At 34.9% G+C, this 25,041-nt stretch overlaps 1 protein-coding gene across 7 annotated transcripts; it reads right to left on the bottom strand.

The window, feature by feature from the left end:
• Positions 1–1,928: 1,928 nt before the first annotated feature.
• LOC105249973 (serine/threonine-protein phosphatase 2A 56 kDa regulatory subunit gamma isoform) lies at positions 1,929–24,679 on the bottom strand. 7 transcript variants are annotated; one of them, XM_011255804.3, is made up of 9 exons: positions 24,309–24,679; positions 24,098–24,160; positions 10,563–10,737; positions 6,045–6,247; positions 4,421–4,815; positions 4,013–4,346; positions 3,729–3,947; positions 3,353–3,577; positions 1,929–3,259 (listed from the first exon to the last, which is right to left on the bottom strand). In XM_011255804.3, the coding sequence occupies exons 1-9, from the start codon at positions 24,309–24,311 to the stop codon at positions 3,110–3,112; spliced, it is 1,767 nt and encodes a 588-aa protein (XP_011254106.1). In that variant the 5' UTR covers positions 24,312–24,679; the 3' UTR covers positions 1,929–3,109. The 7 variants fall into 7 exon arrangements, with proteins under 7 accessions (XP_011254106.1, XP_011254099.1, XP_011254102.1 ...); XM_011255797.3 differs by lacking the exons at positions 24,098–24,160; positions 24,309–24,679 and adding exons at positions 14,784–15,117; positions 16,063–16,769; XM_011255800.3 differs by lacking the exons at positions 24,098–24,160; positions 24,309–24,679 and adding exons at positions 14,784–15,117; positions 16,113–16,769.
• Between the last annotated feature and the right edge of the window lie 362 nt (positions 24,680–25,041).

The following is a 25,041-nucleotide window of genomic DNA, read 5'->3' as shown; positions in this document are numbered from 1 at the left end:
ATAGCAAAATTATCCATAAAGATTTTACATCTATGCGATATTGATCTTTCTTTTCTTCTTATATTTCATTTCTCTCGATTCAGTTTGCGGCACGGATATTGTGTAATACTACAATCATGCATTCGTTTATCACACAAAGTGTGGGGTAGCTTGGGATAATTTTTTTTTTTCGTTTTTGAGAATTGTATGTATACATATATGTATGTATGTATCGTAAAAGTAATTACAAAAATCAAATTGTGAATTTGCTAATAAAAACAAAGATAAAATTGTCTACATAAATACGGAAAAAATTAAAAGCAGAACATAATTCTTTTTTTTAAATTAAAAAGTTGTTCTTTAGTCTAATTTGTTAGTTCTTCAGTTAATAATTATACTAAATAATCATTGTGCTTAATGTTGATATAAACTTAATCATTCGAGAATAAATAAGCATTATACGTACATAAAAAAAAAATTGATATACTAAATGTACTATTGACATAATAAAAATTTGATGTACTATGTATTTTGAAAATAAAAAAAAAAAAGAAAAAGGAAGATTGTTAAAAACAAAAAGGCGTCAAAAGTTGGCCAATATATTAATGAAACGAGCATGTTTTAGAATTCAAAAAAAAGAAATGAAAGAAATAATTGTATTATTTATATCGCAATTATATTATATATCTCACAAATACACGAAACGCAAGCTGTGCACGAGCTTGCATCTCCTTTTGCCGGATTTAATCGAGGATTTTTGAATACACTTGATCTCAAACATCACGGATATAACGAGCATTTTTTTACTCTTATATGGTGTATACAAGCGAGATATTATAGTTTTTGATAAACTTTGATTCAAACTCAAAGATTGAAACCGTGATATTTATTGATACATTATGTGTAATTTCAATATAAATATATAATATATAAAATATATAATTTCTTGATTTTTCTCTAACATTGTAGATAAGGAAGAATATATGCAAGAGTCATGTTTTCATGTTTATGCAAGTATGAAAGTTTAAATCAGTTATAGTTAAGTTTTTTCATGAAAGTTTAAATCAAGAATTGAAACCAATATTAATATATATGAGATACTATAAATCTCTAACGCTACATTTCAATTGCCACAAATAAATATAGAGATCATTGTTTTTTACATCGAAATCAAAATTATACCAATTTCAATCCTTGTTTGAATCTCTATAAAAAAAATATGTAATATCGCAGATGATATTTTTATCGTGCTTTACACGTATTATGTATGAAAGAACTCTCACGGTACGATGCAAAGTTAACGTGTCTTTATTATGTGTGTAAAATGACCCGGCAGCTCTGTATCATTTTAACAACGGCTTTATTATTATTATTATTATCATTATTACGATTTCTTTTCAGCTTTCTATTAAATCAGGCTCGATTTAAGCTTTTGCAGGCGCATACATTCACATTCGCGGAGACTATCTGATTCGATGTCTTTTCGAGTTGCTGCATGCGGCGAATAAAAATTTGTTTTCCTTTTCTTCCTTTCTGACGAGTCTTTGATGGTCTTTTCTAGGAAACGCGTGATTTATTTATTATCAATCTAATTTGGAAAGCACAGGTTTCCAGATATAGATTAAACAGATTCACAAGGCATGCCATCTACTACATTATTACTATTACCCTACTTTCGTGTCATTATATTCATCTCATTACTAAAAATAATATAACTAATAATTATATATAATGATATTTATATCACTAATTAATGATCAATTAGCTGAAATGGCCATTCCTCTTGTGAATAGGAATAATTAATAAGTAAATAATGTTTAAATCTATCTCTCTTCATAGCTTTAATTTCTAATATTTAATATAAGTGCTTATCGTATCTATGTTCAACAAGGTATCCTCGACAATTATTAACGTAACAACTTGCCAGCAGCGCAAGGACTAAATGTATCTTAATATTTCTCTTCTTCCTTTATTTTTCTCCCTTTCACCTCTTGTGGCCGCAACAGTATAATCTTTTTTTTTTAATTAATCCCAAGGTCAATGAGTTAACAACGCAACATGTTATGCAAGCATTACTGAAATCCTGTAATATCGATTATATTTGGCAAAGCGACATGTAACCTCGCTGCTTATTTTTGCTGTTTGCAGTGTATAGGCCCCACGCGCGGAGGCATATTTTTTTTCGTGAATGCATTCCACAGGCATCTAGGCACAACAGATATAAAAGTAGTACACTCAGAAGTATTCAGATATTCTCGTAGCAATCTATTATTTTTAAAATAGCACTATCATATACATCCTAAGATTACGCGCACCAGCGTATATCCTTTTCCCTTCGTCTCATTTATTCGTTTCTCCTTTAACTACAACGAGCCTGTAGTGTTAAAGCAAGTACGTATATTTATATATGTATATATCATTTGCACATAAATGGAAACATTATTTGCAAGATTGTTAACACAACAAGCTCGCATAGCGCGCATAGTATGGGTTACAACATCGAGCATACGTTTATATCTTCGCGATCACATTCCCGCACACACAATCACCGCTCTCTCATCAGTATATAAAATCTTTTGTAGAATATACCAAATCCGTTACAACCGCAGTATCCGTAATCATCTCGTTTTACATATCTTATCCGTATTATTTTATTGTTGAGACGTAGCAAGAAAGTAGCATCCCAAGGTGTCTCCAATGTGATGGAGATTCTACGAGTAGTGTATTTAGAGCCCTTTTTGTTTATCGTATGCATATCTTATATAGCAATGTGATTACAGTTTCACTCGCAGCTGTAATTTTCTTTTTCTAATAATGAAGAAATAAATACAACGCATTTCTACGAAAAATGAAAGTTTCTTCTGTAAGCTTCTATGATATCTATGTACTGTCTCTTTGAATCGCATGATACGCAGCAGGAAAAAGTAGGGTTTTCTTTTTCTCTATTAAAATAAACAAATACAATGAGATACATGCTAAAATAATAATACGGTTATAGATTTCGCACAATAGGATTCTTGTTGCTAAATTGTTTGCGTTCTTATATCGCCGTTTTCCCCTAGAAAAAAAACTAACTTCCGATGTTACTACAGCAAAACAAAGGATACATGGGAAGGGTTTGTGGTAGAGACTAGCAATTATTCGGATCTGGTGGCGTGACAAGGTATTCATCGGCGCGTTTATGGTCGGACAATGCCCGCATTGTATACGAATCCTGCGGTAAATCGCTCTTCCTTCGTAAAAGCGGCTTTACTTTGTTTACATTTGTCATTTTCTTCGCCTGTATAGCGAAATGTTTTACATTAGAATGCATTATGTTTTGCATTAGAAAAAATATCGAAATTCTTAGCCTTACACAAATATAAATTCATACCTCATTAGCTTTAGCTTCGATTTTCTCCAAAGTAAGCGGAGTTTGATCTGTATCACCGTCTTCATCGGGCGGTGAGCTATCTATGTGCTGTGGTGACATATATAATGTATTATTCGTTGTGCTTTTATTTGCCGTATTATAGTTTGGATGCCTCATAGCGAGCGCTTCCACGCGCATCCATGCTTCATCTCGATCCTTCATGAGCTTTCGCTCCCTTTGACGCTCCTATCAAATGTTCAAAACAAGAAGAATAGTTTATTCTACTCTATTATTTAATCTTTTTATAAAATCAACTCAATGTATAATTATATATATATATATATATATATATATATATATATATATATGTATTGAAAAAATAAGCCATCAAACATACCTGATAATATTGTGTTGTACATTCATCGAATACTTTTTGATTCATCTCCATAAAAAGTTTCAGAGCGTTGTAAATTAAACCATGAATTGTCTTGTTCCAATGGTTACGAGAGTTTCTATAAAAAGCTGGATACATTATCGGTAAAATGACGGAGTAATTGTCCGATATCAAGGACATTATGTATTCGTTATTCCAATAATAGAGAGCCCTTTCTGCCACCTGAAAAAAACGAGCAAAGCATATGGAACGTTGTATAAAACAGGACAACAAAATTGTACGCTTACCTGAAAATGCGGCGACGACACACACTTGGCTAACTGTCTAAACAACGGATCCATGACTTTTTGGAATTCAGCTGGCTCGATGACGTCTAAGATCTCCTCAAGCTCGTTCAAGAACATAACTTCTTTAGGGGAATGTGTTTTTGGCCAGAACTTTAGCAGATTTCTAATTACGGGTTCCGTTAACGATGGATCCTTTTCCAAAAATTGAACGACACAATACGCTAATTGTGGATGATACACGGATAATGACTTAGCCTTATGCAAGGGTAATAGGACTTTTAACAAAAACACCTTATGCTCTTCCTTCAACGGTAGAGCAAAGCCGTTTATAATACTGCGAAAAATATACAGAACAATGAATATAATTTACATATTTGCGCATCATATTTTTATTAAGATTATCATTACCTTCCTAAGATTTCAAGCAACTCTGCAATGCCATTGTGATGCTCCGTCTCATATATAAATCGATAGAAAACATTATTTATCTGTTTCCTAATGTATGCTCTGAGGCCCAGGAATTTTCCATAAATCCTATGGAGGGTTGTCTTGAGAAAATCCCTCTCTCTCGGATCCTCAGAATCGAACAATTCCAAGAGCTGTAGCACAAATTTTTGATCTATATAGCGCCTCGCTATAGATGGCTGGAAGTCCTGCGACTCTAGCAGTCGCAAAAAAAATTCGTAAACAAGCTGCAAGTGCGGCCAAGCTGCCTCCAATGTTGGCTCGTCCTCTTCTGGATCAAATTCCGCGCCGTTAGGATTTGATGATGGAGGTAGCGTCCGGAATAAGTTCACTGCAAACTGAGGATTTTCATGGTTTTAGTAAAATTTTCAATTTTATTTTCAAAGTTAGTTTTATTTAAATTATGTTTCCACGTCTTTTTTGAAAATGTAAGATTATATAAATGTCAAAAATATTTTTCATAATATTAGAAATATTTTATACAGGGTGACCCATTTTAACTTAGGCAGCCAAATAACTCGAAAAATAAACACACTACGAAAAAATGGTTAGAATCAAAATTTCGTCATTTCGAGGGGGACGTACAATGACGTTAAAATCAGCCCCCCCACCCCTCCCCCTGGGCGGTGAGGGAGGGCAAGTTTGAAATCTTAAATGGGAACCCCTATTTTTCATTGCATATTCTTGTAGCTTATCTTGAGAGCTTTTCAAAACACTATAATTAAGTACCTTTTTATTAAGTACTTTTTGAGTTATAAAGCTTGAAATAATTTCTTAATTTTACATAAACCATAAAATATCTAGTAAACCATTCATTTTTCGATTATCTTACCTTCATACTTTTATGTACAAAATAATGAGAGGAATCAATTGGTGTAAAGAAAACACATAGTTGTTTCTAAGAAAAAATATGTAATTTGCAATTAACAATTCCATATTTTTTCTTAAAAACAACTGTATGTTTTCTTTACACCAATTGATTCCTCTCATTATTTTGTACATAAAAGTATGAAGGTAAGATAATCGAAAAATGAATGGTTTACTAGATATTTTATGGTTTATGTAAAATTAAGAAATTATTTCAAGCCTTATAACTCAAAAAGTACTTAATAAAAAGGTACTTAATTATAGTGTTTTGGAAAGCTCTCGAGATAAGCTACAAGAATATGCAATGAAAAATAGGGGTTCCCATTTAAGAATTCAAACTTGCCCCCCCTCACCGCCCAGGGGGAGGGGTGGGGGGGCTGATTTTAACGTCATTGTACGTTCCCCTCGAAATGACGAAATTTTGATTCTAACAATTTTTTCGTAGTGTGCTTATTTTTCGAGTTATTTGGCTGCCTAAGTTAAAATGGGTCACCCTGTATATATATAAAATACTCATTTTCACTGTACATTATTATATTGTGTGATATTATATTCTTCATAACTAGTATAGTTTATTTCCTTTTTAAATCAAATTTTTTGTAATTTATATAGTTTCTTGCACATTTTCAATTTTCAAAAGATACAATGTGTAATTTGCGAAGATGCTTGTACGCGGAAATATATTAATTATGTTGCTTACCATGTTTACCGCTTCGGGATATATCGCTTCGGTAATAACATTTTTGTTTTTGGTTACATACTCGACCATCTCGTGGAGGGCAGTGCGCTTTACCTCCTTCCATTTCAAATCTGACAAGGGATCGGACTCGAAGTCGAAGAGGACGCAGCATTGCCGTAGCTTCTGTATAAAAAGTTCCTCCCGTTCGTTTCCCTGTTGCGTTTCTGGAATCAGATAACCAGTGATTAATAGGTCACGCCGTACTTGGCAGCTTTTACGATAAACACAGCGCGATGGATGTATCGCGCACCTTGTCGTTATTAATCATATTAGTCTACATGAATATCGATGTGCCAATACGACGTAAGCATATTCGAATATATTCTTTTTGCATCCGCCTGTTTCTTTTTCTCGTTTGAATATTTTGCTGGTGAAATAAATAGCTTTTCCATTTGCCTTCTTGACATAAATGAGAAATGATTCTTGAACGAATTTAAATCCCGATAATTTATGTTTCATACTTCAGCGTCAAGATATCGACGGAAGTACAAAGTTCTTATTGAAATATGATAAATCGAGGACTTTGATGTTAAGTAAAATTGTGATAATGTATAATAAAAAATGTCGCATATAAATATGCAGAATATTAATAGTCCTGGTTTTGAAACAACTTTATGATCCTCAATGGAAGCAAAGTTAGCTTAATAAAATATTTTTGGTAATAATAGGATGATTATACCTGATATAATTTACCACTGATAGAAGTGAAGCACGCGATGATCGATATTCTATTTGCTTTTCTGAACCCTTTGATCTATATAGACAGTTATTGTAGATGTTAATAAATCTGTTTTATTCCTTATGCAAAAGATACGTTATCATAGGGTTATTTTTATTATTGATATTTATGCAATCGATATTTGTGCAAGCTTTAATGGCACATTATAATGAATGCGATAAATTTTTTATCTAAAATCTTAAAAATAATCTCGTTTTGTTGATTAATCAAGCAGGTTTTGCAGGAGAATCGATAACGACCTTCAAAATATCGTGACTGTTACCGAGAGGCATTATTTATCGCCTACTATTCCTGGTGGTTTCCATAATAGAAATAACGAGATCGATTGCTGGATTTATTACAGTTTGACCATTTCGCGGATGTGTCTCATTCTCAAACAATTTTTTTTATTAATTAAAAAGGGATTTTATAAAGAAAATTCTAAGTATTATTTCTTGAAATATATGCCTCATTACATTAGCGAATCGACAGTGTATTTAAATACCGTATTAATTGTGGAATAAAAAGTTTGAAAATTAAAAGTTTGCAAATTTGAAATAAAAAAATTTTGTAATTATGAAAAAATTTTACGTGCAATTCGATTTAAATAAAAGCAATTTGCAAAATTGATCCAAGCGACGAGGAGAGAGATCTTTACCGATTAGAAGAGGTTGCAAAGGTTGATAGTGCAGCGCGAAGGTAACCGGGTAACCCTTGTTCGAGTCCTGAGGCAATACCGTCGCCAAGGCAAGACCCTGATGAAAACTGGGACTTTTGGGCAGAGCACCGCCCAGAGATGGGCTAATTCCACCGACGTGAACCATCGCGCGATACACTATGTATATATGTCAAGATCGCGTTACGATTTTACACTCGCACCTTATTCATTAGCGAATCTCTTCGAATACGTCGAGCTGAGCAGCACAAAGATCTGTTTCTATACCTTTTCATAACAATTTGCAACACTTTATATTCACATACACATACACACAAATACATTTGCCAGGATTGGTCTTCTGATATGTCAAAGTCGCGATCAATAATAATGTTCCCTTCGTGATTTTGCTCTTCAACTTCTAAGACAATTTTTGTTATTATATATTGAGCTCTTGTTAATATATAGTGTTACTCTTCTTTTTATAAGAAAATGTAATACTCTCTATTAAATTTGCCCTCGATCTTTTCTTCGATTTGGACGGAAACCAATTTCCGGAGAGTGTTTATATTTTTCATTATCTACTTACTCGACGATATTTTATTAGGCCACAACGATTGTCGACCTTCAACGAATCACTTTTACTAGTTTCTCTTATGTTATTTTTCGCATTGCTCGCGCAAAGAAACGCGCGTGGTTTTGTTTTGCCAAACCATGCAGAAATGTAATTGTACTTCAAGTAAATTAATTTGAATCGCGCTTATTACATATGTTGCAAGAACATTTTCGCACAAAGAGATTGATAATTTATGCCAATAAATATAACATTAAATTATTGCATACAAAAAATTTTATAACTGTACAAAGTAATATGCAATATAAACACGTAAGGTTTGGCAAAATATTATTTTCCGGTAATGAACTTGATTTATTCTATAATTATTTGTATTCTAATATATGTTAGGAGTCCATGGCTATTATAAGCATCTTATTCAGAAAGATCAAATTCTCAATAATTTATAAACATGGATTTTTTTCTCGTTAATTTAATAATGATTTTATCAAGCTTTCCATAAAATGGTGTTTCTCGTAAAATTAATTTTCCAAAATTACAAAATCCACGAATCTTTAGTTTTATATTTTATAATTATACACATTATTTCGCGTAATATATGAGAGTATTGAATATTCAATTTAAATATATTATTTTTTATAAAAGTCGCTATATTATTTTTCACCAAGCTTGTTCACAAAATTATTTTTTCAAATCACAAAACTCACCAACTTGTAAATCTTTTAAATAACAAAATTCACTTGCTTTGGCTGGAAATTGTCTAAATGATAAAATTCATCAACTTTCGACCAGAATTCCTTTAATTTCACAAGATTCACCAACTTTTTAAATCACTAGAGAAAACTATTAATATCTTGGAATTTTCTTCACTTTCTCTCTATTATTATTTTTTACTGCAATTGTTCAATCATTTCCAATAAATATTTTTCATATTTTTCCGTAAATTCCATCCGCCTGGATTAATCCATCTTTTCCAAATCAGCGTCTTCGAAGCCCTCTCGAGCTTCAAATCGCGTCCGCCCTTAATCGGATTTTCCCACGGATTCGCGATAACAACCCCGCCGACAGCACCCGGCGTCCGTTCGCCGCTAATTCCCGTCGTTGTTTAACGTTCGCAACAATCTGTTGCTTCGTCCGCGCCAATCGATCGACCAGAGAAAGGCGAGCCTTCTCTCTTCGGGGTGTTTCGCGCTGCGAGGCCACCCCTATGAAACACCGGCTAGCACTAGGCGGCGCATTCTCGCGGCTCCCCGGAACCCGGTGACCGCGTTCGTGAGATACGGGAGGTGGGGGGAGGGGATGATCGGGGGGTGGACGAGAGAGGGCGACAGCAGGGAGATTCGCCTAAGTGGCATCGGCGGTCAATGAACTCGCCGGTCCTCGCCAGGATCTCGCGGGTCATCTCTCGATCGGTCACGGGGTTGATACATCCCCCCCCCTCCCCCTATCCCCTGTCCCGCTCTTCCACGTCGAGTCCTCTATGCAGGTAGAGCCGTTGAGCCAGGTGGAGCTCTCGCGAGGGTGCGAGCGCCGGTCTCGGTGCGGTTGGAGGAGAAGAGATCAACAAGGGATGCTAAAATGGCTGGCGGGGGCGACGCGACTGTTTACGTTGAGAAAACGGGGAACCAGAATCCGAGCGCCTGCGCGACCCCCGTTGCACGCAATCGATATACTCTGACGTAGGAAGCATTCTCGCACAACCTCGATTGACCGGCATTATATTGGGAAAGGACAGGAGGACCGAATACGTCGTTCCGTTCTCTTCATCTCCCCTCTCGTTTTCGCCTCTTATTCATCTCTCGATTATCATCATTTATATCTCTCGATCACATCATTTATATGTCTCTGTTAATTCGCTCGCTTTGCTCTTTGCTCTGAATTAATTGTCTAGTGCTATAGTCATGTGTAGAGTTTGTTGTATAACGATTTCTTCATATCGTCGATTAGGTCGAGATTTCATATTCAAAGTTATTTACAATTGCATAAGTATCATACGTCATGCGTAAAGATATGTTCGTTGTATGACGTGCAAACTGATTTTTTTTTTCATTTTTATTACAATGTAGAATACCGATAATACAAATGTAAAAAACATTGAACTCCAATGTTAATTAAGCGCTTTATCTAACGGAAATAAACGGAAGCATTTTCAAATGAGGTAAATCTTAATTTCATTGGATAAATCTCTTAAATTTTTCATGTTACAAAAGCGAGCGTGTATGCTTCATTTTTGCATATTATTTAAAATAATGTGTTATATAAGTTTGCAATAAAATTATGTACAGCATCTTACTCTAAACTAAGGAAAATCATATTAAAATATTTTTTTAAAATGTAGAATTTACGAGATGCACAAAAATATCCACGCGTAAATATGATTTATATTATCTTATTTAAAAACAAGTTTCAGATGTAAACAAGAAAATTACAAATATAAACAATAGAGACCTATATCTCAAGTAGAATACACTGCCAAGCTTAGAGTTAATGCGCATATTTCGTGAACTATTTCACAGTGAATGGTGAACTTACCGGACAACAGCGGCAATTTTTGCAATTCCCGATTTTTCGATATATTGAACCTCGAGCTGCTTTGCCGTTTATCCTTTTTAATTACAGGTCCGCCGGGTTGATACTTGATTTTATTGATGAGCGTAGGTGGAGGCGGTGCATTGCCCACCGGAGGTCCCCCGGTCATCTTGTTTGCCTGTGGAAGATAAAAAAATTAAAAATAGATACAAAATTTGCAAATACATAATAATAAAATGAACAGATATGTTACGATTAATTTGATGTAAAAAAACCTATTATTTTGATTAATGAAAGGTTTTTTTCATTAATCTTTTTCAAACTGTTTGTACTTTTGATTGGAAGTTTGTAGATCTGCAATATTCCCCATAAATATCAGTAGATGTTTAATTAATGCGCGAGTAATTCATTGTAAGCTAAATGAAGCAGGTTTAATGTAAGTTAAATCTGAACAGACCGCCGATGATTAGCGGATTTAATCTGCGGTAACTCGTCTTCTTATTAATTCGAGTCGACCGCAGGTGAACGATCGATCGCGAGCGATAGCACACCGATCAGATTAACGTTACATAAATGGAACGCGAGGAAGCGACGTCGACCTCCATGTACTGATAATCCATACGGTATGATGCGTAAAAAAAGCTGCACGTATATGTGATCTTTTTATATTATAACATTATATTTATATTATAACATTATATTACATTAATATTATATTATATTAATATTAATGTTATATTATAACAGATTATATTATAACAGAACTGGAATTGCATGGCCTAAATAAATTGATATTCAACGCGATGGAAGCATTTGGAACCAATGTTTATTAAATTAAATTTTCTTTATTAGGAAAAAATATCGAAGCACAAACAATTTATTAAACGTAATTAATTGATGAACTTTTCGCGAGTAAATTTCCCAAAGTACACAATAATATCACAATTTTTAAAATAGAAATGTTAAATATTTAAATATTTCTATTTAATGCCTTGTTTTGCTGACATATTTATTATCGAGTACTGACAAGAGTGAAATGAGAGAATACAAAATTTAATTAAAATTTAATTTCTGTTGGAAAAAAGGTCTGAAATAAAATTTCATTGTATGCAAAGAACATATGTATATTACATGTTTATATGATCGCCGATCATTTTACTCGTTAACAGATGTGGCCGTGAACTTTACGAAAGAGAAAAAAACACGTGAACAAACAGCGTTCCTTTTAATCGTCTTTGATCAGAGTTATAAAGTGGGTTATTCGAATGAGCGAGGAAAGTCGCGAACACAAATGCTTTACCCTGGATTGCGGCTAAGTCGACCGAACAAATGAACCCCGTTGGCATCCCGTAATGAATCCAATCAGATACCCTTCTTCTCGCATGGCGGCTTTATTACAAACCGACCGAGGTAGTTACTAGTTACACGAGCTTTCTTCGCTCACTTTCCCGATCGTTCCGCTTTCGAAGTTCTCGCGCGTAACTTCGAATATCTAATTAACAATCACCGATTTTTTTTCACGGTATTACTGACACGCCGGCCGTATCAGTACTAAGGATCGGTATTTCGTAATGTGACTTTTAACAAAGCCGTGTAATTTATTCACGAACTTATATAATTTAAAAAATTAGAGAATTATTAAGAAAATTAATTTATTATTAATTTCAGGGAAATGTTTCTTTTTTCTCAAGGAATTAAATATTGAAGCTTGCTCTCGAAATATTCGACGTTGCGCGAATGCACGATAAAACATTGCGTAATCAATAAGGCATCTGCGTAGTACTATGGCAGGTAACATGGGCAAGTTAAATGCATAATAAAGAGGTGTTACTAAAGCGCGTGTGTCCGTAGATAGCGAATAAAAATAGATGCAAATCACGGTCTAATGAGCTATTACAGAGTTTACACCGCCACTCATTGGAGTGAATTTGTTTGCTGTTATATGTTCAAAAGAACACGCATGTGCGAACACGTACGCTTGACGAACAAAGAAGGCGATACAATGCATCATCTCCCAGTCAAATCTGGTATCTACTGCTGTAATAATTGTCAGAGAGAGAACTTAAAAGATGTAAAACCGTAAATGAGCAATATGCACAAGTTGTTTCGTGACGAAGTGATGTAATAAACTTCTATCGGACAATGCCTTATCTTTCGAAACGTTGAAAAGCTTATTATCCAAGAAACATTAAAAGAAACTGATTGTTCATAAAAACATTGTTTTCAAAAATGGTATAATATAAATAATTAAATTATGATTAAAAAAATTAGAATTTATTAAAAATGATATATGATTCAAAATATAAAAATGTTCAACGTCGTATGTGAATATATGAGATCCTCTTAAATAATTTTTCTTAAAAAAATTCTAATTTATTAAGGATAATTTTCAGTTTATTCCAGTAATAATAATCAGGATACATATTTATTGATTTGAAGAATATAATAATTTCACCATATTTACCTTGGGCAATATAACGTGTTAATAAACTGTCAATCTTTGCAACATATTGTGCTTTGAGGTAAATTAAATCTCGCCGATTGATTGATTTCATGTACAAACAAATAATGATTTAAAATGAATGCTTTTACATGAGAAAAGATTGATCGGTATTAAAGTTCACGGTCAAAGATTACAAGCTATTGTAGATTCTATTGTCACAAGAATTCTCTCGCTCGAGGGTTTCGGAGGACATACATTTCGCATCTTTTATCTTTTTAATGGCGCTTCTCATTTTCATCAAAAGCCATTCATTATTTCGAATGAATGCGATGCCAATTGCGATAAAATAGAGTGATTATATGGGAGGTTTTATATAAAGCTGCTATCATTTTCGGTTTTACAAGATAGATGATTAACTATTAATATGTCGATTTCGATTTCTTGTCTTGACAAGCTATATCAGCAGACTTACTTCTTTTAGATATATTTTTTTAAATAAAATAAATACATCGTGATATTCTCATGAAGTTATAATTGTAATAAAATTGAAATACGAAGCTGTGTTATAATTTCTATTTGTTATTGAAAATATAAGTTGTATAATATATTCACTTGTTTTTCAATATTGATATTTTCAAATAAAACATAAAAATATATAAGATAATAAAAATTAATAATAAATTTAAAAATAGAAATATACAATGGTAATATTAATAATGCTTAAAATTAAAAAAAGTGATAGAAAAATGATAAGAAAAGAACTATCTTCATACGTAATATAATTAATACTTGATTACAAACTGAATTATATACAGATCCAAAGTTCAAATTAACTTTTAATTTAATATGTCGACCTATTTAAAGATAAGGGTTAAAACAAGTTAAAAGAAGTCGTCGATCTTTGTTCTGATAGACTCATCGATTGGAACGCAATAATCTCTGATACTTGAAGTGTATTATGATACGAGATATTTCATACTTTTATGTTAATGTTATTTACGTAATGCTCTTCTTGATGTTGCTATAGAAGTAATGCGCATTCTCGATATTTATTGTACATATTTATCTATAAATACTTAATCCCGCACAATTAAAACTAACGCGTTATGCTAAAAAATTGTTATATATCTTTAATTATCATATCAGTCACGTTTGATAAGTATACGCTGATATATAGAAATATTGAAAAAGATATTTTCAATCTCATCGCACGTTAAATCGTACAAGAACGAAAAAAATTGGCCGAAAAAAATTAATGATAACACTTTGACTTTATTCAACAATGCTTAATAACAATATTCCAGGCAATATACGTAATTATGATATATAGTGTGAATGAATAAAAAATCGAGTTTTTTCTATGACAAACATTGCATCTATTCGACAAATATTTTTCTGATTATCATAGTGAGAATTAAAAAATGCTTATTAATTAGTGCGATTATATTATAAATGCAGAAGATAATTATAGCGAAGTTAATATTTTATTTCGTTAATGAAGAAAATATATTCTTTTTTTCAAAACACAAGCATTATAGATAAAAATACAAATACAAATACAAATACAATCCATGCGAAAAAGATATAATGGGAATAGTAATATGATAATGTAATAAAATATTTAAAGAAAAAATATATAAAAGAACTCAACATTTTTTGACTTTTTAGTCTACATTTTTACTCGACAATAAATTGATCATAGAAGTCAACGAATTAAAAATTTGTCGAATATTCAACGAGCAAATACGCATCGTTCGGAATAGACTCCAAGGAAAACCTGCCTTTTTCCTGAACACGTTCCCGAAGGCAAGACTGCTGAAGGTTTGCATCTTACTCTGCATTCCAGTGCGCGATATATATCCGGAACAATGATCCGTCCAGGGAAGGAATAATTTACTATCGGCACAGCACAACAGAAACCCGCCCCAGGAAAAACGGTCTTGCGGCGTCAGGACGCAACATGATTCTCGCATTCGCGAGGTCCTCCCTTCTCACGTGACGAGAAGAATTTCAATCACACACAGCTGTCGAACAGCCGATTCACTATTTCACGATCCACCGGGAATATCCGCTTTCTTCTCGCTGGCACCTGAGAGTGCATCCCCGAATGCATGCCTAGGAATATTTCGCGAAATTCGAGGAAAACGCTGCGTTGGCTTTTCTCCCTCTCTCACTCACTCTCTCTCTCTCTCTTTTTAAATATATTAAATCGATTCTCTCAGTTGATATCGATTTAAAGTCCAACGTAAAGATTTTATTTCTGAAAAAATCGAGGAAGATGCGACTTGCATTATTAGACTGTACACAGTCGATTCTCGGGCTATTAGAGAATCTTTATTCAGTTTAAAATATTTATAAATAAAACAAGTTCTTTTTTGAAAAGAAAAAAAGAAAAAAAAAAGAAAATTCCGGGTACAATCATTGAAGTGGTAAACTGTGTCAGCGATTAACGGCGGATGTTACACTGGATCTATTTACGATGACAGTTCTCTTGCAAATAATTTACGCGCGAAAAGGCGGACGTATGTATAAAAATAAGCCCATGAAATGTCTGGGCGAGAAAAAGAGAGAGAGTGAGAAGGGGGGTAGGGGGGAAATAGACTCCTTCTCTTCTCTTATCCAAGATTAGAAAAAGCCGCCGCAGTCTTTGCTCCGACATTTTGCACTCGCGAATATTTTAGTCGACAATCGAGAGTGATGAGAGAGTAAATATTATCCTTCTGTCGCTGGTCATCACGTAATGTTTTGTAACCCAATATTTTCGAATACCGATCTTTAGAAGACGCCTGACACGACGTAATTCACGCGGTTAACACCGATAACGTATCGCCCCATCTTTTCGATAATATTATATTTTTTAAATTAATAAAAATATTCTTTAAATTATATTTTTCAAGCTAAAAATATTTTTCAATTCAATTTTCTCTTATCGATTATTGAATAAATTCTAAGATAATTTTTTGTGATCGTATTAATATTATAATTATTCTTCATATGAATTTTATATCAATTAACTCCATAATTACGTTCATTAGTTTACCTTCTCTCGGCATAACTTACTTCATCTTACGACAAATAATACTTGTCTGATAATAAATAAAAACACGTACGTTTCAAATAAACGTAAACTTGTCTCGAGTCTTGTTTATCTTACGCACATATATAAAACATGGGGTTAACTCGACCATCGTCGAACGGAAAAAGATCGCGATTCGCGAGAATGACGCTAAAGCAGGCGCGTTTCCTCCGCTCTCGAGGGAATTCGCGGCATCCCCGTGCGTGCGAGAGGAGATATAAATATTCCCCACGCCGCCTGTCCACCGCGGAATATTCTCGCGAACTGATCTAATCGCGCACAAAAGACGGGCTGCACTTGGGATTACGCTGCTCGCGGCGCGCCGTAAAGGAGAGAAACGTCACCTTCCCGTCGTCCGGTTTTCAGACGAGAAATCCTCGATGGCACTGTTTTCTCTCGCGCGCGCGAGAGAGAGTTTCTCCGGATCGGAAACTCGCCCGTCGCGACGCCAGCGATTTGAGGAAGAGAGAGATGGAAAAAGAACGAGAAAGAGAGAGACAGGGCGATATTTACAGACGATAGACGACGGCCAAGAGGTGAGCGAGAGAGAGCGAGAGAGAGAGCGAGAGAGAGAGAGAGAGAGATGCGAACGAGAGCGTCGCCGACGTCGCGACGCCCAAGATACGCTTCGCGGAGGCGACGACGGCGATGGCGACGGCGACAGCGGCGACGACGGGAGCGCACTGTCAGAGGCGAGCGGCGAGCGTGCACTCGTGACCGAGAATCGCAGCCAGCCGCTTGCGACACTTTCGTATACACACATCGTGGCTTTTGGCGAGCGGGATCGGCTCTCGCGGCACGCCGCCGTCCGATCGACGCCGATCGTTCAAGGCCGCCACGTACGACCTTAACCCTTGCGCCAATTACGAGGAATTACGTTTCATCTCGAGCTCTAGGATATGTGTACATACATTCGTATCTATGGCGTCTCGGTCGTAATCGAGGTGAGAAGAAAGGAGGTTTCGACTGCTCTTTCTCGCGATTGAGAAAGATGCGCTCGTTCTCTGGGGAGGAAGGGTGTACAGAGTTAAAAACGAGATAGGGAAAGAAAGATGAGAGTAAGTCGCAGAGGCTCTACCTTTTCATTTTTGTTATAAAAAGAATTATTATTTATATTCTTGAGAGAGAGAATGAAAAATGATTATTGCCTTAGCATATGTTATTGTCTTAGCTTTCTTTTAAAATGTAGTAATAACGAAAATGTGGAAACCTTGCAGCGTTGTATTCTTTCGAAATCAAGAAATGATTATATTGTAATTTTAAATTATATATAGAATTTAAAAAGAATAGGAATTTGTTGCAATTGAGGGCTGTTTGAAAATTTGTAATTGAATAAATGATAAAATAGCTCGCGTATAAAATTGTATATGTTATTTTTAAAAATCCAATAAGTCGCATAAAAAAATTACTTTTGTAAATAAATTTAGCTCAATCTAGATGAAATGTTTATAATAAATAAATGTTTAAGTAAGATACAAATTATTCGAGATTTCATGTTACGTAATGTATTTATATATCGAGTACATTATCATGTGTTAGTTGATAGTGAAAAAGTTTTTAAGATTAGAATGTGATAATAACGATAAGTGATCCTAATTTATTGATACGTATACGTTATACTCTGTAAGTTTATATGAATGACAATACTTGTTAAGTCTGCTTTGTTTTTTCTGACATACTTATAATCCGAAGAAAACAAATTGTTCTATATTTTCTTCATATACAATACGTCTCACTTAGTAACTTCATTATGCAATAATGCACTATTATAGAATTAAATTACGATAATATTTAACATTGCGAAAAATAAAATTTGGAGACCAACGGATGGCAAAATTTTATTTTTCACATGACATCTCGAGAGTTTCACGTTACAAAACTGAATTTGTACTGCCGAAATATTTAAAAATAGAATGCACAGAGTTGTTTTCGATGAATGGGGACAAGTGGACTCGAAATTTGTACGAGAGTATTCGTCGCGGCGAATAATTGCCAATAAACCTCTGACACGCATCCATATCCGATGCGATATATCGTTACATACGGCGTTAACAGAAATACACGTCGACAGAACAATTACGAACGCGGCGAGGTCTTTTGTACACGTCGCGGGCTTGCTTTCCTGTCATTCGTTATTCCCTAACAATGATGATGAAGCGGGTCTAAGCGCCGCGTGACGAAACGACAATGCCCGGTTACTATTTCTGAATACCTGTGGGAGGTGTAACATATGCACGCGTCGCATACACGAGAAACGCGTACAGGAAACGCGAGTTTGTCGTAGCTGCATGTGGTTAGCAGGTAACAAAAACGACGCGTGCCCGTTATGCATTCTGTCAATAAGAAAACACAATAATTAAACACATCTTAAACATCCAATTCGCGATAGAATTCCATATACAACTTTTTATCTCCTGTAAAATAAGAAATTTACCGATGTTTTTTTAAAGCACTTCTATTTTAGATTTAGATTTAATGATATGTCAAAAGTGTAAAAGAATAAAAAACGTTACAAAAAGTAATACGAGTATTAAACAATAATATTGTCAAGTTAAATATTCAATTTGCACGTGCAAAACGAAGTGTCATACGTCAAAATTGCAACAATCGGTTATTATATTTAAATAGAAATAAATATCCATACGAAACAACAATAGTTATATGTAACATTTGTACGTTATATAAATTGTTTTCTTGCACGTCATATGTACGTAGACAATGGATGATCTATCTCAGAGGAGTTATCACATAAAATGCATGTAATGACTGTTGTTTTTTCTACTTATTATCAATTATTTCGTAATTTGACACAATGTATAAAAGAAGGAGTGATCATCGATTTCATTTAAATCAGATATAATTCAAAATTGCAAAACAAATAAAACATTAAAATCTCAATTCACGATCTAAGAAAAACATTGATGATTAAATTGAGAAATAATTGTCGACAAGGTCGATATATTAGTGGCAATTAGTGCGTATTACTCGACAATATTATTTACTGTAATTTCCTTTCTATGCAACGCATCGTGATATTACAAATGATACATCCATTAATGTGCTTCTAGCACATCAGCTGTTTTTGACATTTGGGTATCACGCCATTATTGTATATATATATATATATACGAGTAGAAATTCTCAATATCTCAATCATACGACGAAATATTTGCATATCGCTCTATCATTTTCCTGGACACCGACAATTTTCACACAGCTAATCGATTATCGCGATTCTTTGACATCGCGCAATAGCCTATCTGCAATTTGTCATCGCGTTATGGCGACGTGACAAATATACTCGCACCCCATCATTACACGTCAACCGAACGAACAATTGTGTGTGGAAGTGACCGCTTATATCGCGAAACGGATGTCGATTGCGGTTTCACGGAAACCATAACTTTTGGTTCGGTCTGGTCGATTTATATTTATTTTGATCTTGGCCTATTTTCACAAAATTCCGAGATGAAAATATGCTGTCAAAAATGACTCTTCGATCATCCTCGAATCCTTAAAAATGTACGTATCGGTCTCGAAGAGATGAGCTCTTGTTCAATCTTTATTATTAAATATTTTATAACAATATTCGCGGGAGTTTTTATTTAATTTTTAGGTCATATCAAAAAGGTCATTTAAACTCTTCAATCCCTTTCTTTGGTGCTTTTATTCGACTAAAAATTAAGTAATAAAAATAATTTTTATATGCTTTACTTATCCAAAGCATCTAAACATTTTCTATTCCTTTATCACTCAATTGTTGATATCATTTGTTTATTTAATATTTAATAAAATAATACAAATTATATATTTACAGCCAACATATATTTTTTTCCTCGGGATTAATAAAGTTTAATCGATCTCTTCATAATTTTATTATTATTTAATTGTTAAACTTTATATTTCTTTCAGAACGGGCATGTGTATTTCCCGATCAAAATTCTAGAGAGGAAGCACATCTCTGTATTACTTTCCTTTTACTGCAACATGATTCTAGAATTCCAAGCTATTTCCGTATAGTCTGTGTGCTTCCTCATATTTTTCTATATACTTTTAAACTCTCTTGACTCAAAGTCTTGCTATTTTTGATGAAGAGGAAGCTAACTGCGCGCACATTACACGGGGCCTCTTGGTAAGTCGTCGAAAAAACGGCCGCGATACGAAGCCTGGAATGCGCCATCGGTATTGACTATTATTAGCCTGCTTTCTATTTGTACGCCGCTCAAAATAGAGAAGACGCTGTTCTCCACACTGTGGTTAGTTTTAGCGAGTAGGTGGGGCAACCGATGAGGTTTTTACGTATGATCTCATTAACGAAAGCGTATTTATTGCATACACACGTCGCAGAAGTTTATTTCTACCAAAAATAAATACTAGCGACAAGAAAAGTCACTTGCTTTACTCCTATTAACTTGGCACCCCCACCATGAAAAATCGAGTTTCAATATAGTGCATAATTAAGTGCTGATTTGTTGTTAATTTGTTGCTATAAGCGTGAATTTGTTGCTTCTACCGATTCGCAGGAAAATCATATTAAAGGTGGGGGTGGTAGCTTAATGGCAAGCTAGCACCCCCACTTTCGAAAAACACTTATAGAAAGTCGCAAATTAAAAAACAAATACACTAGAATTTGTTACTAATTAGTTGCTCAAAGATACTGCAAATAGATTTAAAAAATATTAAATTTTTAAAAATACACCAATATGACATATCATACACATATAAGCGTAAAATCATTAAAAATAAATAATTAACAATATTCTTCGAGCAACTACCACCTTTAATATGATTTTCCTGCTAATCGATAGAAGCAACAAATTAGCACTTAATTTTGCAATATATTCGAACTCGATTTTTTACTCGTGGGGGAGCCAGATTAATAGGAGTACTTTCAAGTTCTGATTGAATCGTCCTCGATACGAAATAATAAAAGAATTATCATATATATATCCAAAAAGTTAAAAACGGGGTTATGTATAATTTTTGCTATTAATAAAGAGTATTTTTAAATGAATGTGTTAAAAACGCAGAGAAATAATTATGTAATAATTTGCGTAATAATTTCTGTCAAAAATATATAATTTCTATTATTCATATGTCAGTACTTATATTTATTACAATTATTGCCCTTAATTTTAATTAAATCTAAAAACAAATTGACTGAAGAGATTGACACACAGGTTCATCTGTTAAAATTGCGCGTAAAAATGTCATGATATAGCAGTGGCACGTGTACACGTATCGATATAATATTACAAAGTGTTCGCGCGGCGCAAATTGCATCACTTTGAGCGAACGTACAAATGCAATTTCCACTAGCATTTTCTGTCACGACTTGAAGCCAAAGAAAGAGAGTGAGAGAGAGAGAGAGAGAGAGCTGTCACAATTCGTGTACGATACTTATTTTAAAAAATATGCCGTGTCACGTGCATCGCAGATTATTGTCAGATAAATCAATGTGCGAAACGCGCGCGAAAATCCCCCGTTGTTGTCAAATCCGTTTCGCTTAATGCAAAATCGTATGCACGGACCTGAGTGTGTACTTTTTTTTTCGTACACATCATCTTGGCGCGACCAATTAAAGTTTGACACACAGCTCGCGATCACGTGGCGGTGGATACGGTGTCAAATGGCAGCGTAAATATATACGTAGCAACCATGCGCACGTATCACGTGTACGTGTGTCATGTACAACGCACGCTGGCATCGAATCAATGCGCGTTTAGTGCCATTGATGCCTTTGTAATCATCGACGGGGGAGAAAAAAAATGGTGAGGAGCGGCTAATTCTACGATCTTTTACGTTTGACAGATTGATGGAAATGATTTCGTCGACTGTTTTCTTTCGAATAATTATTTTGCATCAACGAGATACTGAAAATAATAGCGTGAGAAACGCTATAAAATGCTAAATAAAAGTTAATATATAATCCAAATATAAATTAAGTTTAATAAATGAAATTTTTTTAAGTGGAAAGTAATACTTTCTTCTTTTTGAAGATCAACGGAATAAGCAGAGCGAATCTTTTGCGTTAATAAATATTTACGTAACGTCACGTTATCGTTACGTGCAAAATTAACACGCGATATTGATTATATATCGATGAGATGCGAAAGGTAAAATTAGTATGCGATTGACGATCAATTTAATTACGTTAATAAAAATGCAATTCGCAAGTTATTCAAAGTAATTATTCATTCTTAATTTCGTAAAAAGATAGAGCAACTCTATCTTTTAATACGAATTCTGCAAAAATTTCCATATAATCGCATCACTTAATAATCTCATCACTTAATCGCATCAGGTGACGTACATGATTTATGAGAAATCTAATTGATCCACGTCAACCTGCCATAATTATGATATCAAATTTTAACATGGAAATATTAATTCGCGATCATCATTTTTTTTTTCGACACCAATTAATATACACCAATATATAATATACCAATTAATAACACACATGGGTGGCCGTGCTTCTTGTAACATTATACGGCGTTCGTTACAAGCCTTTGACAGATGCGCCATCTAACTTGAAACTGTTTCAACCCCGATGCGACAACAATTCTTATCTGACTACTCGATGAATAACATCAGCAGTTAGATCGCTCATTGAACGATATCAATTATAATAAGTGCTTCATTATAAGCGCAGGCACGTTTTCAGTTCGTTGTCAAGAATATATTTATCGCTCAAGTGTAAGAAATCATGATCAAATGCGAGAAAAAAAAGTGTGACAAGAAATATTGTGTGTTATTATATATATTAAATAATTATTATATATTGTTATTATATATATATATATATATATATATATATATATATATATTAAAAAAATAGAGATCATGTGGATAAGATCTATAAGATATACATATATTAATAAGAGTTAAATAAATTAAGTCACTCATTTCTCATGTCAATTATTTTCCTTATAAATATCATTTTTTATGCATGTTTCTGACAATATTGTGATGAAGCATTTGATAAATCTGCCAAATGATATAATGTTTAAGATATAAATGTAATAAACTAAGATATAATTGCTAAATTTAATGAATGAATTTCCATCATTATTCAATTATAGTGTCTGAAATACTTCATTTCAAGTTAGAGAGATGCAAGATATTAGATAAAGTATGTGTTACTTGCAATTAAATATTCGTTTCTCTCTAGAAGAAATTATGCAATTGTAAAAGTTATATGTTATATGTTATAGATATTCTTAGTCATAGTTATTTAGAACATTCATGATTATGCTTCATATCTCAGCTATAAACATTTTACATTCATATATATATATATATATATATATATATATGTAAAAAGTTAATTTCATAGTTTTTGTATCACATTCTATATTCGTTTTACTACACTATAGATGTTTCTTTGAAAAATTACATCTATAACATATAATCTATAACATATAATAATACGCTATTTGATATTAGTTACATAAATGTTCTTTCGCACAATCATGTCGCTATAATACAAATCACAGGCAAATAGAGAGATCAATAAAATCATATCGATGCAAAGAATGAACTGCTATTATTTGTCAAAAACATACATTAGATATCTTTCATCGAGACCAACATATTATGCTGTGTAACTTGTGCCAACGTGGAATAACTTTCTTCAACTTCACCAAATTTTCCTTGCGACCCAGAGGGTCATTAGAACCAAGGAAAATTCAAAAAACTAAATACGCATGTATGACCTAATGCATGCACTTGTAAAGTTGGTGCAGACAAAAGGCGAGTGAAAAAAGATGCAAGATGTCGGAGTCTTCTCGGCCATGCGGCCCGAACTGTCAACGAAGAATGCGCGTCGCGATGACGTTTCTCGCGCAACGCGTCCGTCAAAGGGACGCGATACATCTCGCGAGCACCAAGCAGCTGCTCGTTGATACGATCCACGTTGACAGAAGTTACGGCGTTACCCAGCCAAGGAAGAGGACGGCGGCGAGAAAGGAGACGAGGGGAGAGGGAACGCTGGTAGAGAGAGAAATATAACCTCACCTCGTCAACGGCGTCGACATCCTTGCCGTTCTTCGCCTTGTCCTTGCCGCTCTTCGCCGTTTCCTGGAACAGAAGCGGAGTGAATCTCCGGTGGCCATGCACGAGGTCGCGAGCGGGTTAATAGGAGCTAGGAAAGAGCGGGAGAGAGAGAGAAAGAGAAAGAGAGAGAGGGAAGAAAGGAACGTCGCGCGTGCGAGAAAAATAATCATACCATTGCGCTCGTTTCGGGCGCGTGGCCGAGGGAGCTGCAGCGCGCGTCGTCGTCGTCGTCGTCGTTGTCGTCGGCGACGTTCACGCGTCCGAGCCGAGTCGAGACGAGACGATCCGTGCACGGAGGGATCGCGCGGCGCGATTAATCCCGGTCGGTGGCGAGTCGAGCCGAAGTCGAGTCGTTGTCGGAGAAACAGAGGGCGGCCTCGCGCGCGGAATCGAGATCGGGTCAAGAAACCGGAGTCACGCTACATCCTCGGGTGGCTGACGAGGTCCGTTCGCCCGTCGGGGTTGTTCCCCCGATCCCTCTCTCGCAATCGGATTCCTTCTCCCTTTCTCTCTCTCTCTCTCTTCCGAGAGACTGCGTCTCGCTCTGTCTCTCTCTCGCGCGCGCCCGCAGCGAAGACACCGTTCTCTCCTTCTCTCTCTCTTCCTATCTTCGTCTCCGCGTCATCATCGCCGGGTAGACCCCATGATAAATTGTTTATGTTTCGACGACGACCGATTACCGTGGTAGGTGTACCTTGTCCTTCTTCGACCGATTTGACATTTCACCGGCGGTATCGGGAACGCATCGATCAACAGCCTCGGCCAATCGCGCGCGTCACCGCGTCTCGTCGCCCGCGTTCGCGAAGGTCATTGGCTGACGCGAACTCGGAGTCGAGCGGCGATTCGCGATCCAATTCACGAGTCGACGAGGCGTCTCGAAGAAATGCATACTTCATGGAGTTCGC

Source organism: Camponotus floridanus, unplaced genomic scaffold (assembly GCF_003227725.1).
Source record: "Camponotus floridanus strain SB8 unplaced genomic scaffold, Cflo_v7.5 scaffold30, whole genome shotgun sequence".
In the NCBI taxonomy this organism is placed as follows: domain Eukaryota; kingdom Metazoa; phylum Arthropoda; class Insecta; order Hymenoptera; family Formicidae; genus Camponotus; species Camponotus floridanus.
This window is presented reverse-complemented; position numbering and strand designations above follow the sequence as displayed.